The sequence below is a fragment of the Narcine bancroftii genome, chromosome 5 (assembly GCF_036971445.1).
Source record: "Narcine bancroftii isolate sNarBan1 chromosome 5, sNarBan1.hap1, whole genome shotgun sequence".
Classification (NCBI taxonomy): Eukaryota; Metazoa; Chordata; class Chondrichthyes; order Torpediniformes; family Narcinidae; genus Narcine; species Narcine bancroftii.
The window spans coordinates 194,708,505-194,733,985 of record NC_091473.1 but is presented as its reverse complement, the minus strand read 5'-3'; the positions used below and the strand labels follow the sequence as shown (position 1 = coordinate 194,733,985).

The 25,481-nt window shown below is 44.0% G+C and overlaps 1 protein-coding gene across 11 annotated transcripts in view; it reads right to left on the bottom strand.

The window, feature by feature from the left end:
* ash1l (ash1 (absent, small, or homeotic)-like (Drosophila)) overlaps positions 1-25,481 on the bottom strand; it is a 371,451-nt gene that overhangs the window by 103,459 nt on the left and 242,511 nt on the right. For all 11 annotated transcript variants that reach the window (XM_069940548.1, XM_069940547.1, XM_069940556.1 and 8 more), the window contains 3 exons: positions 20,540-21,239; positions 17,700-17,879; positions 8,282-8,376 (listed from right to left, as the gene is read on the bottom strand). In XM_069940548.1, coding sequence (XP_069796649.1) covers positions 8,282-8,376; positions 17,700-17,879; positions 20,540-21,239 — 975 coding nt within the window. The remainder of the gene's footprint in view (positions 1-8,281; positions 8,377-17,699; positions 17,880-20,539; positions 21,240-25,481) is intronic.

Here is a 25,481-nt window from a genome sequence, read left to right as displayed (position 1 = left end):
TATTCACCAGTTTAAGAATCTTGTCCCATAGATCTTTTGATAAGGGTCTTGTAAGTTCCAGTTCCCAAACCTTTTTAATCTTATCATGAAATACTGGACATAATTTCAATAATCTATCGTATATAATTCTAATTAATCCTTTTTGAGAAGGATTCAATTGAAAAATATTATCACTAGAATTGGTGGTATACAAATGGAAAGTCTGGTAAAATGGTATTTAAGAAATTATCTGTAAATATAATAAAAAAATGAATATTTGGTAAGTCATATTTACCTGCCAGCTGTTCAAAAGACCTTTCTTAAATAAATTTACAGAAGAAATAATACCTTTGATTTTCTATATAGAGAAGGATTGAACAACTATTGATGGTCAAAAAAAAAATTATGAAAGACAGGACTAGATAAAACAAAGTTTTTACAAAAAAAATTCCTAAGTCGGAATCAGAAGGTGGTAATGGTTAATATGCTCCTAATATCGACTGTCCTGAATTTTTACAAAAGGTTTTTAATTCACTACCTATTTTGAATGAATATGTCCTGATTATGGGTGGAGATTTTAACTGTTGCCTAAATCCTTTGATTGACAGGTCCTCTGCCATTCATACTCTTCCAAATAAATCAGATAGTTATATTAACTCTTTCCTGCTGGATTATGGTTTAGTCGATATATGGAGATTTTTACACCAGAAGGAAAATAAATTTTCTTTCTTTTCTCATGTATACCATAAATACTCTAGAATAGATTATTTTTTTAATTGATATGTGACTGGTACCTTTGATAGGGAAATGTGAATATGATGCAATCCCTGTTTCTGATCATACATCTTAAAAACTTTCTGTTGAAATCTCCGGTGTCACTTCCAGATTTCAACAATGGCAGTTCAATTCCACTCTGCTTCAGAATGAGAAATTCATTAGCTTTATTAAAGATCTCTCCTTTTTCAGACAAACTCTACTGAAGGAATGTCCAACCTGGTAATTTGGGATGCACTTAAAGCATTTTTACGAGGACAAATAATTTCTTATTTTGTTGGACTTAGTAAATGTACTAAAAGTGAATTGACAGTAATTGCTAAAAGAATTAAAGAGATCCACAAATTATATTCTATGACATCTAGTATGGGCCTTTATAAGGAAAGAGTAGAACTTCAAACTCAGCATGATTTATTATTAACTTATCCCATCGAGATTCAGCTACTTAAATCTCAATTTTATGTACATGGAGAGAAATCAGGTAAACTGTTAGCTAGTTAATTGAAGACAGCAGCATCTAAAAGACCAATTACAAAGGCACATAAGAAGGATGAGAACTTTACTTTTGATCATGCTGAAATTAATAAAGTGTTTTAGGAATGTCCTGATAATTCTATTTCAATGGATAGATTCTTGCAATGATTGAATATTCCCAAAATATCATCAGAAGATCAAAACTTGTTGGAAGTTCCAATTTCAGAATTGGAAGCTTCCCAAGCTATTTCTTCTCTTCAATCTGGCAAGGCCCCAGGTTCGGATTAGTGGCTTTACTAATTTACTTGCCCCTCAACTATGTATTTGAAAATTTCGTTTCTTCTGGGACCTTATTGGCAACTTTTTATGGTGTCAATTTCATTGATTCCTAAAAAAGATAAAGATCTGACTGAATGTACTTCCTATTGGCCAATTTCTTTGCTGAATGTAGATTTTAAGGTTCCCTCTAATATTTTGGTCAGTAGGTTGGAAAATATCCTTCGCTCTGTTATATCTAAAGATTAAAGTTAATTTATTAAAGGTTGTTATTCACATTTTAACATCCATAGATTATTGAACATTATTTATTCCCCTTCGGACGTAATTCAAAAGTGTGTAGTTTCTCGAGATGGTGAAAAGGCTTTTGACAGAGTGGAGTGGAACTATTTATTTGAAAGACAAAGGAGATTTAATTTTGGTATGGGCTTTATATCATGGATTAAATTGATTTATAGTATCCCCTTAGCTAAGGTGGTTAATAATAGCAAATCCTCCTTATTTAGACTATTTAGGGGAACTAGATAGGGATGTCCCCTTAGCCCCTTGCTATTTGATCTAGCTTTAAAACCTCTGGAAATAGCCCTTGGAGACACTCAAGAGGTTCAAGGGATTGTCAGAAAAGGAGTAACATAAGATTTCTTTGTATGCAGATGACCTATTAGTTTATATTTCAGATCCCGAAAGATCTACCCCAGCGATGTTATCTGTGTTTTCTCAATTCAGCTCATTCTCTGGATATAAATTAAACCTTCATAAAAGTGATATTTTTCCGATTAATATGCAGGCCCCTATCTATACTCAAGTTCCATTAAAGATTGTCAGAGATAATTTCACATACTTAGGGGTAAAAGTAACTAAATGATTTAAAGATTTATATTAACTCTTTGAGTGTGTGAGATTGTCTTTTTCTAGATGGTCTCTTTTATCATTATCATTAATAGGTCGTATTAATGCTGTTAAGATGATAATATTATCTAAGTTTTTATATTTATTTCAAGCAATTCCAGTTTTCATCCTGAAGACTTTTTTTTTGGATAATATGACTCAAAAGTTGCTTCTTTTATTTGGAAGAATAAAACACTAGAATTTTCAAAAATTGAAAAAAGATGGAGGTATGGCCCTACTAATTTTAGATTTTTTTCATTATCTAACTTTTTGAATTCTTTTATTCTGAAAAAATGGATCATCCATTATGGACAGATTTAGAATTGAGATCTATACAGCAGTATTCACTGGGCTCCATTTAGTTTTTCCAAGATCAATCAGGATATATCTAATCAATACTCAAACATATTGTGAATCTGGTTCCAACTGAGATTCAGTATTTCACCGAAGACTCTAGTAAACTTCTACAGGTGGACCATGGAGAGCATTCTGGCTGGTTGCTTCACTGCTGGGTAAGGAGGTGCCAACTCTCAGGTCAAGAATAAACTCTAGAGGGTTGTTGTCACAGGCTTCACTCCATTGAGGACATCTACATAAAAAAGCAGCCTCTATCCTCAAAAGATCCCCACCACCCAGGCCATGCCCTCTTCATTCTGTTACCACCGGGAAAAAGGTCCAGGAGCCTAAAGACGAGCACTTAGCGGCATAAGGACGGCTTCTTCCCCTCCACCATCAGATTCCTGAATAATCAATGAACCAAAGACACTGCTTTACCTTTTGTGCACGATGCTTTAAATTTTTTTATAATAATGTGGTAAGATGGTTATAATATGAATATTTGCCCTATGATATTCTGCCACAAAACACCGACTTTCATGATTTGTTCATGACAACAAATTCTGAATCTGCATGACCTGCTGCGTTTCTCCTGTATGTATGTGTTTTACACTTAACCCCAGCATTTGCTGACATTCTTTTAAATATAGATATACAGCATGGTAACAGGTCCCTTTGGACCCTGAGCCTGTGCCACCCAATTACAGCCAAATGATCTGTAGTCCCAGTATGTTTTGAATGGTGGGAGGAAAACAGAGCACCTGGAGGAGACACGGAGAAAACATGAAACCCCTTACAGACAGCAGTGGATTCGAACCCCGGTCCCGATCACGGACGCTGTAACAGCGTTGCGCTAATCGCTAAGCTAACCGTGCCACCCAACTTTCCAGTCACTGGTAACTAGACAAGGAAGATTTTTTTCTCTCTCTCTCTCTCTCTCTCTCTCTCTTTGTACAGTTTCATTAGTTGAAAAGAACATAAGAGCAGTGGAGTAATTAAAATGAACTGAAGGTCTTGCCAAAACTCAGGGTACACAAGGTCGAATAGTTAAATCATTCAGTCAAACCAGGCAACTCAACAGTGCGTGAGTCGACCATCATGGCAGCTTCCCCTATTTGGAAATGCTTCATTCAAGAAGAGAGGTTAGAGGTGCCACAGAGAAACAAAAATATTTTATTGCCCCCCAATTCTCTCCTTGACCTTGGAGAATAAAACAAATTTCTGCTTTTAAGTGCTGTGGAGGAGTGCCAAGAGCAGAGTGCTGTTAACAGAGGGCAGCTGCTGGCAAACCCAACAGCCTCTTAACCCCTGAAACTCACTCACTGAGTATTTCACCCCCAAGGAATGTGAAGTAATTAACGTGACCTTTATCTTCAGGCACTGTTTATTTTATCTGATTTTCTCGGTGGTAGAGGGAAACTGAAGGTGCTGTGTGCACTGAGAGGTCCTGTCTCCATCTCTCTCGCACCAGTGAAGCCCCCAGAGAACCCACAGGAATATAAAGAGTAGGTGTTTTGAGCGGTAAAATAAAGGGCAGCTAGCTGGGTGATGCAAAGCAGAGTTGCAAAGGAGGGGGAAGGAATACACGGGGAAGAGAGGGTGGCAGGTGGAGGACATGGTGACCCCAGGCTTTAGTGAAATCACCAGACTCCATTGATCGATGCCTGGATGGGGACCTCTGCAGGGTCAGCTGTGGGAGCAGTAATCACGACTTGGCGGGGAGGGTGATCATGCCTAGGGAACTTCAGCTTGCTGTGGGCCAGTGGTGTCAGGATGGAGAAATTAAACTGGGAAAATCCAGGCATGGGTCCTGAACGGTAGAACAGTGCGTTAGATCTCTGGGTATGGTTGATTACCCAACAAGTTCAGCAGGTTTTGTATTCAAAAAGAGGTGTACAGGTGTGTAGGAATGCATATCCTGAGCAAACAATGTAGTCTAAAGTCTCCCAATTAGAGAAGGAATAGCCACGAGGGATTGCAGACTCTAGGGGAGCAGTGGACTGGTGCAGGGCATCTGAAATGGGAAGAACACCTTCACTATCTCACTATTCTCCACCCCCCTCCCCCCATTAAGAAGGTGGAGCAGAGGAGATGGCAGTAGACAAGCGAGGGGCTCAGCAGCTAAAGAACTCACATAGGCTGTGGGCTGCTAGGGACTGGCTCATAGGAAATTGATATCGGAACTGGGATTCAAGAGGATGCTGAAGGGCCCTGAAGATGTCAAGGGCTTCCTGATCATATGGGAGGTTTGGATCTGAAGCTCGAGTTGCTGATGGTTTGAACTGAAGTCTGTATGGGCCACGGAGGCTGTTGGAGTGTTGGAGGAAAACCCACAGACACGGTGTCTCTGAGGGGACTCTCTTTCTCCTATTATTAGGGGTGGCGGGCAATGCTCATGGTGACTCTTTGCCTTAAGGCAGACAGAAATTGAAGCCTTTTATGTATATTACATTTTAATGTATTATTATATGACAATAAAGGAACCTTCAGACGGAATTTAACAGATAAGCTTGAAGGTTCAGCCAACAGGGATTGCATGGTTAATGAAGGCTCTGGTGACTGCTGGAGAATACAGGTGCAAAGCCACAGGTAGACAGGGTGATGAGGAAATTGAGTGGCATGCTCGTCTTCACGGGTCAGGGGAATGAACACAGGAGCAGGAATCTCATATTACAAATGTACAATATGCTGGTGAGTCCTCACTAGGAGTACTGTGGGCAGTTCTGGTCACCCAACTATTGGGAAGATATCATGAAGGGTGCAGAAAAGGTGAAAGAGAATGTTATCAAGATGGGTAGGCTTGAATTATTGGAAAAGGCTGAAAGGCTGAGACCTTTCCCCCTGGAGGGGCAAGGATAATGCCAAGAACGATGCTTTTACCTGGGGTAGGGGATCTCAAACCAGAGAGCACAGATTTAAGGTGATTGGGGGGCATTTTAGGCAACTGAGGGGCCTCTTCCTCACATAGAGGGTGGAACTGCCAGAGGAAGCAGTAGAGGTGTGGACAATTCCCTCTCTCCCCCATCAATGTGATCTACCAGAATTGTTGTCTGAAGAGAGTGTGCTAAATCATTGAGAATTTCTTCCACCCTGCAAACAGCATCTTTCAGCTGCTCCCATTGGGGAAGAGATACAGGAGGATCAGAGCCAGTACCCTCAGGCTGAGGAACAGCTTCTTCCCACAGGCAGTAAGAATTTTGAACAACCAAAGGAACTGCTCACTCTAACCATCCGAGACTCATATTCATGAAACAGTATTTATTGTTTGTCTGTATGTGTGTTATATCTGGTTGTGTGTCTGCATGTTTTGCACTGAGGACCGTAGAACGCTGTTTTGTTGGGTTGTACTTGTGCAATCAGATGACAATAAATTTTACTTGAAAGATGGTAAAACTCGAGGTGAGTATGAGCAAGGACGTAGATAGTTCAGTCAACGTGGACAGGTTGTGCTGAAGGGCCTGCTTGTGTGCTGTGGAACTTGGATGTGGCAGAATCTGATCGTCATGTTAGTGCCGGGGTCTGAGAAATGAGCTGATTGCTCATTAAGATATTCTCAGCTCATGCTTCACACAGCGAGGGCGAGAACAGCTGCTGGTGTCTTCATCTACCCGGCACCGCTGTCACTGCATTCCTATCCAACACCTGCTCCACTTAACCCCATGGCAATAGGAGTTGTGACACACAGTGTCTTCAGAAGGGAGAGAATCATTTTTAGATGCTTGGAGAGAAAGGAGCCCCATCAACATCATCAGGAACACCACGGGCTCTTTCTCTTCAATCACCCAGCAAGAGCAGGGCACAGAGAAACATGCATGTCTCTGCGCTTGCTATTTATTTGGATTTGCCACGGAAAAGGTTGGAGTTTCCATATTGGGAAGGGATTTGGCAGAGTCATAGGGTTCGACAATTCATCCCTGTGAAAAGGGATTGACGGGATTAGGTCATGTTTAAAAAGTTGGCAAGGGAATCAGGCTGACCTGTTCCGAACAAATCGATAATGAGAGTCAAAATAAAGTACGCAGCCTGAAACTTCACAGAGCAAAAGGATCCAGAAGATTTGCTTGTTCTTCCTGTGGGTTTCCCCCGGGTGTTCTGGCTTCCTCCAGCAAAGAGTATGGATTGGTCAGTTAATTTGCTGCTCTACGTTGTGTAGAGAGCGGCTGAGATTGATAGGTTCTTGATTAGCTAGAAGGCTGTCAAAGGTTATTATTGGGAGGAGGTTGGAGAATGGGGCACTGAATGGCAGGGTAGACACGATGGGGTGAATAGCCTATTTCCTAAGTCACATGGTGAGGAATAGAATCTGAGGAGAGGTGATCAAAATGTGGAGAGAATAAAGTGGGAGAAACAGAAAATAGTGAGCAAGTTAGATAGCATCTGTGGAAAGAGAAACTGAGATAGGACCACACAATAGGGGCACTTAAGAGACTGTCAGACAGGTACATGGATGAAAGAAATATATAGAGGGTTATGAGGTAGGGATGGTTTTGATTTATTTTGGTAGGAATATATGGGTTGGGACAACATCAAGGGCTGAAGGGCCTGTGCTCTGCTGCAGTGTTCTATGTTCTATGACTCGATAAGATAAATGCTGGAAAGGAGAGAATTGATCAGCTCTTGGTCTTCAAGAGATAATGGAGCATTCAAAACCTGCTCAAACATTGAGGCAGAACCTTGATGACTGTGGTATGCCCTAATGAGCAGCAACATTTGCTACAGAGAACTTCAAACTCGCATTCAAGGGAAGAGAAGAAACTGGGAGCTGATTTTCGAGGAAGTTTAATTGAACATATAACCATATAACAATTACAGCACAGAAACAGGCCAGTTCGACCCTTCAAGTCCATGCCAATCACCTTCTCCCACCTAGTCCCAATGACCCACACCCACTTCATGTGTAGCGAATGACATACCTAAGTGTTAAGGGAGCAAAGTACAATATATTGTCGACGAATAAGATGGGACTTGAACTTGAAGAATGTCACCCCAAAACCAGGGGTCATCTTAGAGGCCAAGTATATAATCTGAACATTAACAGCGAAGTCTCAACCTCGCAGTCCAACTGCTGTCAGCTCTGAACAAGCATTAAGAAGCCCTGATAAAGGAGCTGACGGTGGTTTATTTCAAAATATACTAATTAAATTTAAAGTTTTACTGGATAATTTGCTTTTAAAATATTGTGACAGCATCACTCCATGTGGTTGGTAAAGGACAACTGAAGCAGTAAGATTTGGGAGGAATTGTCTTACATAGTGAGTATAGCTCAAAACCTACACTTTATGTGGAAATTCAGGGGGTTGACTTATAGACATCTTACTAGTCGGGATATACAATATTTTAGGGACTTTGTACTTTCAATTGTGAGCTTCGTTTGGCACAGTCGTGGATTGCAAAATGTGTAACCACTAATGCAGGAAGAGCAACAGACCCTTACTTTGTCCCAAACCGCCCAAAGCGTCTCTTTGACCCAGTTCTCTGCATCTGAGTAGACCTGCTTCCTGCCTTGGGCGCTAACTCAAGCAGAATCGGCTCGGTAAAAGGCTGCAAGACTCACCGACGTGGATTGGGGCGGGGAAGAGTCCGTAGTCATGCTCTCCAGGAACATACTCCAACTTCTCTTTCTTCACCAGAATTAGGCGACTTTTTGGACTGAAGAACAGAATTGTTGGTTAGCAACCAGATCATTTGTTTTGTTCACGAAAAGAACATATGCTATCTAAATTCATCTGGGGAGAAACAATAACTCCTCCGCTGCAGCTTCGCCCAGCCTCCTTATCTTCATTAACATTGACACATATTTCTGAGTATGCTAATTTTAGTACAGCACCCTACTACGGAAGGCCATTGTGCATTAGCCCTAGAATGTATTCAGTGTGGAAACAGGCCCTTTGGCCCAACTTGCCCATGCTGAAGATGTTGCTCATCTGAGCCTGCTACTTTCCTGAATTTGGCCCATGTCCCTTTCCTATCCAAGCACCTGTCTAAACATCTTTTAAACGGCACAATTGCACTCAACACTACTACCTCCTCCGGCAGCTCATTCCCCATTCCCATTGTCCTCTTTGTGATAAGGTTGCCCCTTAGGTCTTTCCTCTCTTACAAACCTGTGCCCTCTAGATTTAAGCACACAGTAAACGCTGGAGGAACTCACCTGGTCTTGCAGCACCTATAGGAAGTAAAGATATATTACCGACCTATCGGGCCTGAGCCCTTCAAGATACCCGCTTTGTATCTTGAGGAATGGCTAAGGCCCAAAAAGTTATTAATATATCTTCATCTCTTATGGAAGTTGCGAGACTGGCTGAGATCCTCCAGCATTTATTGTGTGTTTTCACTACAATCACAGCGTCTGCACACTTCCGTGTTTCACCTCCCTCTAGAGTTAACTTCCCCTGAGGAATTGTGTAAAAGAACAAGAATCGGGTCATGTCAAAACATATAACTACCTGTTAACAGCTTAATAAATCTTACTATGTGTAAAATGGGTATAGAGGGACTGTCAGCCCTGTGCTGATTACAACCCATTGAGGTGATCAAGACCGATATAGGAAATGCCTTTAGCATGAGGTAATCGTGAACCGCTAATCAAAGGGGTGTCTGGAAGAGATTTACAGGTGTGCATGATAACACATGTTTAAGAAGCAGCCTCAGACCTTGTTTGGGGCTCACATGGTTATGGATAGCTCAGCTTCAAGAGACTCTGTAAATTAACTGAGCGATGCAAGCTTGCGAATAAAGGGAGTATGGTTTGATGTACATTGGGTCTGAAGTATTTCCTGGGTCTGAACTGAGGAAAGGACAGAGCTCCACACCCCCACACTAGGGAGAAGACTGTGACTACTCACACTCCAACCAGATGGCATTAACATCAACCTCTGATTTCTGCTAATCTACTCTCTGTTCTCCCTCCTTTCCCCATCCCTCTGTCTTCAGCTCTCCACCCCCTTCCCTCTCCATTCACAGTCCCATCCCTCCTTCCCCCTGCTTGCTGCTGTGCTCTCCCTCCCTTATCCATCTCTTGCCTTTGGAACCATGCTCTGCACTCTGCCCCTCTCCCCCACCATTTTGTTTGAATGTCTGCCGACATTTTTCCATACCTCAATGAAGGGCTCAAACCCTATTGCGACATAAACCCCCTTTTACACTTGCATCCCACTAAATTGGCTGTTCAGTGTCCTGGGATAAGAATGGTGTTTTTGCTGTTCACACTTAACCACTCTTAATTGGGTCACTGTACTCGTTTACACTAGGAAGGAGCCATTTCCGGGGTAAGGACTGTTCTACCTTCTACTGATGATGTCATGACACATTGAGCGATGGTGGACCTACCCTAAATTCTGATCAATGTATTATGATCTTAGATTTAAACAAAATTAATCATGCCTAATTATAACATAACTAAGCTTTACATACAGCATAGTATGAGCCCTTCAGGCCCTGTTGTTTTGGTGCTGACCTATATAAATTTTTGGTAGTGCTATTGGACACAATTTATAGAGACCGTGGGGAAAAAGCAATGGCCAGAATTCCGTGCGGCAAAGAAAGGGCTGTATGCATGGCTGCATGCAAGGAGCACTTCATAGAGGGGTTCTCTGCCGCATGGAATTCTGGGAGGGAAGGTCGCTTTTTCCTGGTCTTTATAAATTGTGCGGGATGGAGCTACCAACTTTCCCAAGCTGTTTAAAAATTGTTTGCTATTGCTATTTATTGCTAACACTTTCCTTTCTCTCTCCTGCTGTGACTTTCCCACGGCAAAGTTTATACCTTCATTTTAATCTTTTCTTCCTTCAAGTTTCTGCACTCATGCAAAAATTTGGGTCATTTCTGTCCTAGAATGCAACTGCCTGTTCTACACTTGCCTGATTGCAACACCAGCGTCTGCAGACGCCAGCGATTGCACTGGGGTCGAGGTAGTCTATCCCTGGTGTGAGATGATGTCATTTTCATTTCAAACTAGACCCTTTTTAGGCTGATTGGTCATTAATTCCTGGGACCACTTGCAAGTGTGAAAGGGGCTTAAGGACACTGTTTGACCTGCTGAGCTTCTCCAGCACTGTGTTTTCACTTCAACCACTTCAACCATGACGTCTGCAGACTTTCACGTTTTACTGTGACCATTCACCTTAACTATGCTCTTCATGATTTTGTCGATCTCCATCAGGTCCCCTGCAGCCATCCTTCAAGAAAAGTCCCAGCTTATCCCATCGCTCAACATAAAACAAGACATCCAAGTACGGGGAAACATCCTTTTTGCACCCTTTCTTGTTTAATGATGTGCTTGCCAAAGCAAGGTGACCAGAACTCCACATTTTCTTGAGTTTCCTTCTCAAGCATCACTCATCTCCCAGTCTGATCAATTTTCTCCTCAATGAGCCCCCCCTCCCCCCCCAAACTCCTCAACCACCCAAACCGAGCTGTTTTATCACTGCTAGCATCTGGAAGGAGGTCAGGAGCCTGAAGACGAACACCCGGTGGTACAAAAACAGCTTCCTCCCCTCTACCATCAGATTTCTGAATGGATACTGAGCCATAGACGCATTCTCACTTTCTCTTATTTATACATTGATTGATTTATTTTTAAACATAATTTATAGCAATATTTGCACTATAATGCTTTAGCAAATCAACAAATTTTGTGAATGCTCATGACAATAAATTCTGATTCTAAACCTGTCCTTTGTAGTTCCCTGGAAAAGCTTTGATTTAAAAAAAACACCACATTCCACTGCCACGGGGATGCCATGGCTGGTCCCCAAATTCTTGACGACTGTGCTGAATTAATTATTTTCGAGACCTGCCGCCAGGAATGAAGGGGCAAATCCACAAGGCTGTCCCAATCTGAGGGGTGGCCTGGGCCAGAATGTGCAGATGAAGGAGCAGCAATGGCGGCCCCTGGCGGAAGGAGGTAAGAATCCTCTACAGCAGGGGTGTCAAACTCAAATTCACGGAAGGCCAAAATGAAAAACTTGGACTAAGTCGAGGGCTGAACTAAATATTTATTGAAAATTTTCAACAACATCTGCATGTTTTCTCTTCTTTCAACATATGTAATGTTAAACTTTAGGATATAACTTTAGGAGGATAATGTTACAGGTCAGGAGTAGGTAGCTCAAGTTCACCCTTTGCTTGACCTGAGGGAAACCTATTTGGTCCCCGTGGAGATGTAGTCAGCATTCACAGGCTGTGTCCATTTTGGCCTGCATCAGGACTCAGCATTTCCTGCTCACTCCTCAGGCTCTAGGCCTCTATTCACCCTCGACCCACCATCCCTCTACCTGACCAGTCCTTTACCCAACCTCTACTCACCCCTCACTCCACTCGCTCTGCCTCTACCCACCCCATCCTATACACGCCCCTCTACTGCCTCTCCCCTCAACCTGTTCCTCCCTCTACCCGTCTCTCACCCTCTAATCACCCCTCCCCTACTCGCCCTGCCCCTCCCCTTTTACCTCTTCCCTATCCACCCCTCCTTCTACTCATCCCTCCCTCTAACTGCCCCTCGCACCACCATAACTTCCCCTGCCCATTACTCCTCACCTACACCCTCTGCCCACCCCTGCTTACCCACCCACTCAGGCCCAGCGCGCTGCCGATCAGCCTTTGCGGACAGCCACCATCTCTCTCTTCACGTGCAGGGCCGAACCAGCCGTCCCTGGGGTCCGCGCGGGTGCAAGCGCTGAAGGCCGTGGCGACTGGGAGAAGTGCGCTCGCGCTGTGGAAGGGCCGTCCGGTGCCAGTCGCGTGGGGCTCGCGCTGCCCGGGGGCCGTGCGCAGCCTGCCATGCCCATCGCGCCGAAAGGAAATCACAGGCGCTCGCCCATCCGCCGCACCGCTCGACAGGTGGGAGAAGTGACTGGTTGTGCGGGGAGCCTTCCAACTGGCTTGCCGGCTGATGACATCGACAGACCTCTTGTGTTACAATTTCTCATGTTACTATGAGGAAGGATGTGCAATGAAGGGGGAGGATGGTGTGGGTGACATTACCAAAAAACAGCATCGGCTCTCGCTGCAGGGCGGGCCACCTCTAATACATTTTTGAAATGATCTTGCGGGCCAAATATAATTATATCCCCGCAGGCCAGAGTTTGACATGTGTGCTCTGCAGTCTACCCCCAAGCCCAGCACACTCTGATACCCCTGGGACTCATGTAGTGTTGGACCAACTCATTGCAAACACACCTATTTCCATTCTATTTATGTTACACAGATCAACAATGAGTTTTCCAGTCACTAGGCGAGTTTAAAGGAAATGGGAACTACACAAGACCTCAGTGGTAGGGTGAGTAGTGGTAAGGATATCGAAAGTCTGAAGAGAGATTTGGCTAGATTAGGAGAATGGGCAGATGAAAGACAAAGTTGGAAAGTGTATGGTCATGCACTTTTGTATAAGAAATAGACAGGCAGACTTTTATTTAGATGGGGAGAAAATTCAAATTCGGCGGTGCAATGGGACTTGGGAGTCCTCGTGAAGGATCCTATAAAGATTGACCTCCAGGTGGTGAAGAAGGTGAATACAATGTTGGCATTCATTTCAAGGGGAACAGAAAACAAGAGCAGGGATGTGATGCTGAGACTCTTAAGGGCACTGGTGAGACCTCACTTGGAGTATCATGTACAGTTTTGGGCACCTTATTTGAGAAATGATGCTCTGGTGTTGGAGAGGGTTCAGAGAAGATTTACTGGAATGATCCCATGAATGAAAGGGTGAGCAGATGAGGAATGATTGTTGGCTCTTGGAGTGTATTCATTGCACTATAGAACGTTGAGGGAACCTCATAGAGGCATTTCAAATGCTTAAAGGCCTGGACAAAGTAGATGTTACCTATGGATTCTAGGACAAAAGGGCATAACTTCAGGATAAAGGGCATAAATTTAAAACAGAAATGCAGAAAAATGTCTTTATTCAGAGGATCATGAGTCTATGGAACTTGTTCCCCACAGCCAGCTGTGGAAGGGAGGTCTCTGGGTGTATTTAAGGCAGAGATTGACAGGTATTTGATTAGTCAGGGGATCAAGGGTTATGAGGAGAAAGCCAGGGAGTGGGGCTAAGTGGGAGGATGGATGATCATGATTAAAATGGCAGAGCAGATTCGATGGGCCAATGGGCTACTTCTGCTCCTATATCTTGTGAAATCAGGATTTAAAAAAAAGTCCAGTTACAAATTACCCACGATCCTGACCCCTTGACTCCCAACCTTGTCTCCGGATATACACTTGGCCAATATCCTGGAGCCTGGTCCTGGCCGCACTCTGAATCCCTGACTTGTGTTTGGTCTGAACAATTGGATGCCAGGTTATTGTAGCGGTACTTCTGAAGATACAGAAGACTCCCACTTTTATCAACAAGGGAATAGAAACGTTATGGGTCTGGCTGTCAGAAGAAAGAAATGAAAAGGGGAGATTAGCTTGCCCTACTTTTCACACCAGCTGCCAGTATAAACACGGCCAGTAATCCTCTGGTAGAGCAAGGGTTGGAAAAGGCAGTTGGAGACTGAACTACCACATGGAGCCTGCATTAGGGGCATGTTGGCTACGTGAATTGCCCATTTTGAGGGATAAGGCAGCAAGAATGCAGTGGGTCCTCAGGAAATAAACCTGGGGAAGTAGAAGACTGGGATCCTGCACAGATGGATGGGAAAGAAGACAATTTTTCAGCTCAACGATGTTAATGGGGCTGGAGGGCTTGAGTTATAAAGCAGAGATTGGGATAGGCTAGGAGTTTTCTTTCCTGAGTGCTGAAACTGAGGAATGACTTTGAGCAGGGATGGCTAATATGCTGTATGTCTAAATTAAAAATTAAAAGGTTGGTCACCCCTGTTCTAGAGGTTTATAAAATTAGGGGCATGGAGAAGGTGAATGACCACAGTCTTTTTCCCAGAGTAGCGGAGTCTAAGATCAGAGGGCATAGGTTTGAATGAGAGGGAAAATATTTAAAAAGGGACCTGAGGGGTGTTCTTCCACACGAAGGATGTAGGATGTGGGGAAGACAAGTTCATGGATAGGAATAGTTTAGAGGGATATGGGCCGAATAGAGGCAAATAAGACACTTTGGTAGGCAACCCTTGACATGGATGTTGGGCCGAAGTGCCTGTTTCCATGCCGTATAACTCTAAATGACAATAATCCTACTTATCTCAGAGGCAATGGAAGCAGAACGAGAAAGTGTGAGCCAAAAATAAGAGAAGCAGGTGTGAGTGTACCAAGAACAGAAGGGAGCTTGCCCAGTCCAATTTAGACCAGAGGCATCAGATGCTGAGTACAAATGAAAATCAGCGGCCAAACATTTTTAGATCCGTTGAACTAACTCAATGTGTCAGCATCATTATGTGATTAAACATGCTAAATTCAATAAAAGTTAATTTAATGTTTCTCCAACTACGTGATACAGCAAATTTGAAATTATCTCTGTGTTCAGCTTGAAGTTGTCTATCATAATCCTTTGGCCTTTGATGTTGTGTCGATCTACATATTCCTACTAAACCCTCTCTTCCTCGTATCTCTTTATTTTTCTTCCATCCATGTGCCAGTCTAAGAGTTTCTTAAATGCCCCTAATGTTCCAGCCTCCACCACTATCCCTGGCAAGGCATTCCAGGCACTCACAACTCTTTGTGTAAAAATACCCCTGGTGTCTCTCCTAAACTTTCCTCCCTTTACTTTGTAGAGATGTCCCCTGGTGTTTGCTATTCCTGCCCAGGGAAACAGGTGTTGTTTGTCCACGTTATCAATGGCTCTGAATCTTGTAGATCTCTATTAAGTCTCCTCTCAACATTCTGCACTCCAAAGATAAAAGTCCCAGGGTTTCTAACCTTGCCTCAAAAGTCATATTTTCCAATCCACGCAACATCCTGGTAAATCTGCTCTACACCCTCTCCATAACTTCCACATCCTTCCTATAATGAGGTGATCAGAACTGAACACAATACACTAAAAGTGGTCTCACTAGAGATTTGTAGAGTTGCAATATTCTTGAATTCAATTCCCTGACTAATGAAGCCCAGCATACCAGAGACCTTCTTGACTATCCTATTAACTTGTGCAGAAACCTTGAGAGATGCAGATTTGGACCCCAAGGTTCCTCCGTTCCTCCACACTGTTAAGTATACGACTATTAAGCCTGTACTCAGCCTTCAGGTATGATAACCTTTATTTACAGATGAGCTTACCCAGGGAAAACAGAGGCAACTGTGAAATGATTTTGACATGGAGAGTAAACAACACTGGCATGGCCCTGCAGCACAGCACACGTTCACCAGGTCAGTGTCTAGTTCCAATTTCAAGCTAGCCCTGCAAGGAGTTATGTAGCAAGCTCAGTTGGAATTGAGTGAATAATGCAGGGTTGGGTCAGATGGAGCTGGGGTCATGTAACCTCCAAGCTGCTAAATTCTTTGAAGCACCCAGCTGTAGGAGCACCCCGGTTGGGAAATAGACATGAAGGGAAGTGATTTCCTGTCATATTTTAAGTCTATTTCAAGTAGAAATAGCAACCTGTCATTGAAAATTCACTTTCTGCGTTCGCACTTGGACTTCCCTACTGATCTTGGTGCAGTCAGTGACGAACACGGTGAAAGGTTTCACAGGATATTGTGACCCCGGAAAAGCGGTATCAGGACAACTGAAATCCATCAATGTCGGCCGACTATTATTGGACACTGACACCAGAGGCATCAGATGCTGAGTACAAATGAAAATCAGCGGCCAAACATTTTTAGATCAGTTGAACTAACGCAATGTGACAGCATCATTATGTGATTAAACATGCTAAATTCAATAAAAGTTAATTTAATGTTTCTCCAACTTCCTACGTGATACAGCAAATCTGAAATTATCTCTGTGTTCAGCTTGAAATTGTCTATCATAATCCACAATTTTTTTTCAGGAAGCAAATCTTTTGAAAAAAAATTCTTATACAGTTTAATGAGGTCCCACTTCCTTAACTAGGAGCCCAACAAGCATTCAGGCAAAGAAGATGGAACTTAATTTAATTTTTAGTTGAGACATACAGCATGATAACAGGCCTTTCCAGCTCATGAGCCCATGACATCAATGAACCTAAGAGGGAACATCCAGAGGAAACCCATGTAGGTCACAGGAAGAAGACACAAACTCCTTCCGGATAAAGCTGGGTTCGAACTCAGGTTGCTGGCGCTGTAATGGCATTGTGCTAAACCCACAGCCCAATTGTAGAGAGTTAGGGAGTCTTGCAGCACGTTAACAGGAACTTCAGGTTAGTGCGATGTGATCACGGTGCTGGTGACCTGGGTTTTAAACTGGCACTGTTTGCATGGAGTTTGTATGTTCTCCCTGCGACCTGCTCAGGATTCCTCCAGATGCTCTAGTTTTCTCCTACCCTCCAAAATTTGTACGGGGTTTGTAGGTTAATTGGTCTATTTGGGCAGCATGGGCTCGGGGTTTGGACAGGCCTGTTACCGTGCTGTGCTTCTACATTTAAGGTGAAAGGCAAAATTCCTTTGGCTCCAATAACACTAGTAGACGATTCATATTTCAGGATGGGTGGCACAGTTAAATGAGCAGTTAGTGCCATGCTGTAACAGCGCCGGCAATCGGGACTGGGGTTCGAATCTAGCGTTGCCTATAAGGAGTTTGCACTTTCTCCCTGTGTCTGCATGGGTTTCCTTTGGGGGCTCCGGTTTCTTCCCACCATTCAAAATGTAACGGGAGCTATAGGTCAATTGGGCAGCACGGGTTTGTGGCCCGAAAGAGCCAGTTACCGTGCTGTATGTCTAAATTTTAAAAAAATGCTTGACCTACCACTACCTGGGTTATATGACTCATTCTTAGGATCTTTTTTTTTATTTAATGAGAGATCCTTTTGTATATTTCTGTACATACTCGCCTCATAGAGAATATAGAAGCTGTGAAGGGAATATGGTTTTCAAAATGCAACGAAAGCTGGACACTTTTTACAAAGCCCCGAACTCGGCAACGGTTGCAATTCTCAGAGAGAACTCACTCAGGAACCTTGTAGACATCAGAGTACAGTCCTGCCTTCTGGTACTTTTTCTTTGGAGGACGAGGGGCCTTCTTTTCCCTCTGGACAGGTGGTGGAGGTGGCATCGTGGAAGACTCCGGTGGTGCCGTCTTCTCCGCGGTCTCTGCTGGGGCAGCTGCTTCAGAGGACAACTCCGGGGAGCTGGTTGCAGTGAAGAAAGCAGTGTTTTAATAACAGCACCTGCTACATTAGGACATCCACAAGTCTATCATGGAATATTTCAGTGTATTAGTCACATTATACCTAGTGACAGTGAGAAGGGTTCCACTGCAAACGAGTTAGCTCTAACATTCACAGTAGAAGAGTACATACTGCTTACCAACTTAAAGGAACATCCCTGCAAAATTCCTTTGAAACAAACATCTTGTCTTTGACCTTAAGATACTGGATTTCAAAATCTGGGTCAGGGAATCTAAATATTGTTTTTTTTAAAAAAAGATGTAGACTCAAAGTTTTCTCTGAAATTTAAATCCTCATTCCCATTAATATACAGAATGCAAACTTGAACAGATTTCGGGCACTTCCATTTTAGATTTAACCACCAAAGCCACAATGCCAAAAGCAGTCTTGGCCTTGAGTCTAGATTTCCAAGATTCAAAAGAGGATGCAGAAAGCACAAATATAAATGGGCTCAATGCTGAAAAAGGGCAGACTGTCAGAGCTGACCTGCGGTTCTCACATTGCTGTTCAGGGGCTAGCCTGTGCCCGCTGTTCACTAAATGGAGATTGTTAGGGCCGTTACCCAGAGAATGTGAACTGTTCTGAAATCTTGTCCGATATTCTAACTCATCCGCAGCCTCCCAGGCCAAACAAAGAAATGCTGAGACTGGTAGGGCAACTTGTTTCAGGGGGAAGTAAGAGAGAGAGAGAGAGAGAGAGAGAGAGAGAGAGAGAGAGAGGGAGAGAGAGAGAGAAAGGAAGAAAGAGAGAAAGTGTGAGAGTGAGTGAAAGTGAGTTAAGAGAGAAAGTGAGGGTGTGAAAGTGAGAGAGAAAGTGAGAGGGGGAATGAGAGATAGAGAGAGTGTGAGAAAAAGTGATAGAGAAAGTGAGAGTGAGTGGTGTGTGTGTGTGAGAGAGAGAGAGAGAGAGAGAGAGAGAGAGAGGGAGAGAGAGAGAGAGAGATTTAGGATGGAGATGAGGAGGAACTGCTTTTCCCAGAGGGTGGGGAATCTGTGGAATTCGCTGCCCATTGAAATAGTACTTAAGAAAGATAGAATAAATTTTTACATCGTCGGGAACTAAGGAATATGGGAAAAGGTAGATAGGCGGAGATGAGCCCATCATCAGATCAGCCATGAAAAAACACTCAAACGCTGAAGAAACTCAGCAGGTCAAACAGTGCCTTTATGTCGCAAAGGTGAAGATACATCATCCTCGAAACGTTGGTGATGGTGCAGAGGGCGGGTGGGGCTCCCAAGCCTTCCTGAGCATGTCAGAGGTTAGGATCTGGAGCTCGGGTTGCCGATGATTTGGAGTGAAGGCTGTGCGGCTGTGGAGGCTGCAGGAGCACTGGAAGCAAATCCACAGACACTTGGTGAGTCTGGGTAGCTCTCTTTTGCTTCTCTTTCTGACTGTAAGGGGCACTAGGCAATTTCTGCTAATCTCTGTCTGCCTTATGGCAGACTAAATGCAATTTTGTGTAATGTTACACTTGAATCAGATATCTGGGGTTGCGAGGTAGCAGCTCAACCCACTGCTCCTGTGTGCTCCCCAATATTCACACAGGACACCCCACAGAGAGTCAGGAGATGAGGTTGGAAGACCATCGAAATTTTTAGGACACCAAGGCACCCTGACACCACAATGGCTCAAAGAAACACAAAGGCTGACTCTACTTTCTGGCTATCAGCCCATGACCATGGGGTTTGTGGCTTAAGACCAATAGATATAGGAACAGAAGTAGGCCATTCAGCCTGTCAAATCCGCTCTGCCATTCCATCATGAGGTGATCCATTCTTCTTCTCAGCCCCACTCCCCTGCCTTCTCCTCATAACCTTTGATACCCTGACTATTCATATACCCATCTCTGACTTAAATACACCCAATGACTTGGCCTCCACAGCACGTGGCAGCAAATTCCAGAGGTTCACCACTCTCTGGCTAAAGAAATTCCTTTGTATCTCGATTTTAAATGGGTGCCCTTTAATCCTGAAATTGTGCCCTCTTGTCCTCGACTCCTCTACCATGGAAAACTACTGTGCCACATCCACTCTGTCCAGGCCCTTCAACATCCAAAATGCTTCAACGAGGTCCCCCTCATTCTACCGAACTCCAAGGCAAACAGTCCAAGACCTGTCAAACATTCCTCAGCTGTCAAATGTTCCAGGAAACATGCCATCTCACCCATTTAGGAACCCTTGGGCTCACTGGATGTAAATGTTTAGGTGAGCAATTTTGGGCCTCATATCTCAGCCAGGATGTGCTGGTACCAGATAGGGTCCAGAAGTGAATGACCCCAGGGATGAGAGGGATAACATATGAGGAACGTTTGAAGACTCTGGGCCTGTACCTGATAGAGTTGAGAAGGATGAGGGACTTCTCGTTAAAACCAATCAAAAGTTGAAAGGGCTGGATGTGGCAGATATTGAGAGAACGGCGAATCTGCAGAATGGTCTAATGTGGAGGCTGACATCGGATAGATTTAAAGTGGAGGTTGATCGATTCTTGATAAGTTAAAGGTAGGAGAATGGGGTTGAGAATGATTTGAATGGGGGCGCAGACAAGATGGGCCGAATAACCTAATTCTGCTCCTGTGCAATGGTCTAACCTTTCAACGACCCAAAAACTGGAGCAGGACTTACTCATCCTCAAAGTGCCTTTTCCGTTTCACCCCCTTCCTGTGTTCCGACTGTTGCTGATTCACACTTTGCAGCACCGATTCGATTACATCCATGATGGTGTCGGACTCTCTGGCCTTCTCCGCACTCTCACCCTGTTCTTTGGATACCCTCTCGCCATCTGGAGGGGTTGCGGGAGCGTCGGGCAGAGGGAGGCACAGCTCCCTCTTCCTGGGCCTCCCTCGCTTACGCTTGACGATGTTGTTACCTGTCCTTGACTGCCTCTGCAGCTTTTTGGCCTTCAGAATTTTGTTGACGTGGTCCAGGTTCTTCTTGGTGGCCAGGATCTTGTCGAAATTGCACATTCTCCTTGCCTGGCACTGCATGGCTTCGATCCGATCTTTCTTTAGTCGGTGGCTCGTTGTCGGAGCCTGTTTATCGACAGATGCCTGGCTATTCTCTGGGAAGTCGCTTGCCCCAGCAGTCTGGGAAGGAGGTGTTTCAGCTCGTTTGTTCTGGCACCTTTCTTGACTGTAGCTTTTGCCCGAGGAGGGGGTTAAGAGATTTTCAGGGTGTGCAGCCGTCATGCTGGCAATTACATCTTCTATCGTCTTCTCTATGGACATTTGTTGGGACCCATCTTGTGTTACACGCTGGATGACGTTCTCAATAGCTTCCTCGACTGGACTTCCTAGTTTTGGACCCCGGGATGTCAAGCTTGAGCCTGAAAAGGAATAAGATCTGGTTACAAAGGTCGCAGAGCTGTGGTTGCAGTGACCATTTCTGGGAACTAATGGGAAAATTTTTTCCATTAGGAAAATGGATTTAAAATGTTACAGACCCTTCTGGGACTCATCCCTGTGCTGCTAAATTATACCCAATTGATCTAAATTTTAAAGAGTGGGAGGAAACCTACCAGATACGGCGAGAAAGTATAAACTCCTTACAGTGGTGTTTTCAAACCTGGATCGCTGGTGCTGAAACAGCATTCGCTAACCACGACGCTAACTGTGCCGTCCCTACACTTACGGTGCTGCCTCTACACTAATGGTGCCATTCCCGGATGGGAGAAGGGAGTGGGAAAGTTGGGGGAGCCGAAGCAGTGAGCATTTATGTTTGAATAGAAGAATGTGAAACCAGGAGTGTGGCTGCAGACAAGTTCAGAATAGACATAAAGCACAGCACATGTCAGTGGCTGTGCTGTTGGGGAGGAAGAGAAACATGGTATGAAAAGTAATACAATGGTCATAAGTACAAACGTAGAAATGCTGGAAGAACTCTGCAAGGTCTCGCTGCGAGTCTTGCCGAATCCCTCCAGCATTTCTGTGTTTTTACTGCTATCCCAGCATTGATAAACTCTCGTATTTCACCAGATACAATGGGCAAATAGAATTGTCAGTTTTTGATGGACATGTTTACAGAATATATTTATGATAATCTTGTGCAATGAGAAAGGCAAATTAGTAATCAGATCATAAAGGATCCTGTAGAATTGATCACAAGACTTGGGTCTTCTAAATAAAACATATATACATTATATTATATTTTAATGTTTACATTGTGGATATGGGCTGTGTATTATGTGTCTATGTGTGTGCTCCGTGGACTGGAGAAATGCTGTTTCATCTGGTTATACATTACACTCAAATGGAAATGAACTTGGACAACTTGATAAATCAGAATCTAGATTGTCAATTACATAGGATGAGGATCTAGTTCATATGGTACATAACAATGTTTGAACCAACTACTTATCCAAAGGAAAATCAGAGGATTGACCGTATAATTTTAAACAATAAACATTCTACTACTAAAGAAACCAATGAGAAGTGACATATTTGGGGCAAACAAAAAAGATAATGACTGTAGAAGGTTAAAAAAAAGTTTGCAGGACTGCCATCTCAGTCACCTCACAGCTGAAGGGACAGTGAAATGGATGAATGACCTTCAAAAACTTCTGGACCCTGGAACCATCTCAGCGAGATGAAAGGTGGAAAAGAGCTTCAAATTCTTTGGATGTCAAGATCTCTAAAGCTTTATCCTGGGGCCTCCGGGTCGGTGCAACCACGAAGAAGGCTCACCAGTGGTTAGACTTTGTGAGGAGTTCGAGGAGGTTTGGTACGTCACCAAAGTCTCTTGCAAATTTCTGCAGGTGGAGCGTGGAGAGCATCACTGTCTGGTGTGCAGGTGCCAGTGCATAGGAAAAGGCTACAGGGGGTTGTGAACTTGGCCAGTGCCATTGTGGGCATTAATCTTCAATCCATGAAGAACATTTACAGGAGAATGGACAAGGAACTGTAGGCACTGAGTCATTTTTTCTTTCCCTTTGCACAAATCCATCTATCTATCTATTTGTAATCACTTTTTTAAAATAAAGTAATTTATATTAAATTTTACACCTGTAATGCTGCTGCCAAGCAACAAATTTCATGACACATCCTCAAATTTTTAAAATTTAGACATACAGCACAATAAGAGGCCATTTCAGCCCATGAGTCCGTGTCGCCTAATTTACACCCCATCAACCCACATTCCAGGTACGTTTTGAATGGTGGGAGGAAACTGGAGTTCCTGGGCAAAACCCACGCGGACAGGGGGAAAACATAAAACTCCTTACAGACAGCCCGAGATTCGATCCCAGGTCTAGTCCCGATCACTGGTGCTGTAAAAGCATTGCCCTAAATGCTAAGCATGACAATAAATTCTGATTCTGAAAACATAGTTACTGCCATCCTACCAAAAAAGAGGGGCAGGAAAAAAAATTAGCAAATTGAAAAAAGATCAGTTGCTGGAAAAATAAAGACAATTAGGAAATAATATGATCGAGCACAGTGGCTTTATGAAGCTGTTTATGAGGCAGGGGCAAGGATCAAGAACCAGCGGGGGGCATGATAACATGAAACGTTCTCCCAAAAAGCAAGTGGAGTAGCCTACTGACAAAGAAAGGGCATCAGGTAAAGGGGCGGAAAGGCAGGAGGGGTGGCCACAGTGGTCAATGGTGGACCTGCAAGTATTTACAACCTAGGTTTAAGTACACAGACTAGGTTAGAAATAGCAAAAGTTGGTGCAGCTTACAAAACTATAAGGCCCTTTTACTGGGTTTCACACGGATCACACTGCCAGCCCAATTTGATCCATTGTCTAACTTTGCCTCTCCACTGCCCAGACACCAAGACCATAATATTTCACCAACAATGGTTTGCTGTGGTTTCACTATACTTTATCTTGCATTATGTCAGTGTAAGACTAGCACATCCAAAGAATTAATCTCCATGTGAAATTCTCATTTCCACTTTTGGCATAAATCCACTGCTGAAGGCTCAGCCTTTACCACCTCTTACCTTGTCCCTGCCCGTTGACTTGCTGGAGTCAATCCTAATCCTAACCACAAGGGGTTGGACCAGGTTTCAAGTCAAGTTTATTGTCATCTGATTGCTCAAGTGCTACCCGATGAAACAGCTTTCAAAGGATTTCACCTATACAAATAAATATATTGCTTCAGGAATATGAGGGTCTTGGAGGGTCAGTGTGAGCAGTTCCTTTAGTCATGCAGCATTCTCACTGCCTGTGAGAAGAAGCTGTTCCTCAGCCTGGTGGTGCTAGCTCTGATCCCCCTGTATCTCTTCCCCAACGGGAACAGTTGAAAGATGCTGTGTGCAGGGTGGAAGAGGTCCTCAATGATCTTGCGCGCCCTCTTCAGACAACAATTCTGGTAGATCATGTCGATGGGAGGGGACGTAGCCCCCAGAGATCCTCCCTGCCGCTCTGATGGTCCTGTGGATTGATCTTTGATCCATTTCTCTGCAGCAACCATAGCACACTGTGATGCAGCTGGCCTGGAGGCTCTTGATAGAGCTCCTGGAAAAGGTTGACCTACCCTGAGTTTGACATCACAGGGCGCTCAGAATGCGATACCAACAGGCTTTCTGATGGCCGAACTGTCATTACTGGCCTTGTGGCATCATCAATGGAAGGGACATGGCAGCCTTCTGACAGAGTCACAGAAACAACAAGTGGGATGAATGAATGTGTCCCTGAGCAATGTCCAATTAACAGTGGCCTTTGGATGTAACCAACCTGAAAAGACACTCACAGTTTATCTGCTCAAAGGATGCTTTCTGCACAGATGGCACTTCAGTAATGAAAAGTACTTGAAACATTATCATCAACCAATTACCATTTATGAACCTGCCATTACTATAATCACAGGTTTATACTGACTTATTTCAGGCAGTGTTCCAGGTACAATCAGCCTAACTAAATTAAGGGCAGATTTGCTCATATTCTTCCACACATGCGATATTGGAAAAGACCACCAACCAATGCAGCAGGGTGGCAGGCATGTATTAAAGTTCCTCCATCTCGGGAGATGGGGTTTCCACTGACATTTTACAAACCTACAAACTCCCACAACTACCTTGATTACACTTCCTCACACCCTGTCCTCTGCAAGGAATCTATTCCCTTCTCACAATTTCTCCATCTCCGCCGCATCTGTTCCCAAGATGAAGTCTTCCAGTCCAGATCACAAACGTAGCTTCCCCTCCACCACCATCAACTTACCCCTCACCCGCTTGTCTTCCATTTCCCGCTCATCTGCTCTGGCCCACCCTGGTCCCAGACACAACAAACACAGGATTACCCTTGTTCTTACATACTACCCCACCAGCCTCTACATCCAACACATTATTCTCCATAATATCAGGGTCCTACAACGATCCTATTATCAGACGCATCTTCCCCTCTCCTCCTCTCTTGCCTTCCTCCGTGGCTCCCTTGTGCACTCATCTCTCCCCACCAATCGACCCCCGGCCCTTCCCCTGTGGCCACAGGAGGTGTCACACTTGCACCCACCTCTTCCCTCAACACAGTTTGTGGCCCCAAACAGGCCTTTCAACTGAAGCAGCATTTCACTGTGTATCCGCAGGAGTGGTCTACTGCATCTAGGTGCTCCTTTTGTGGCCTT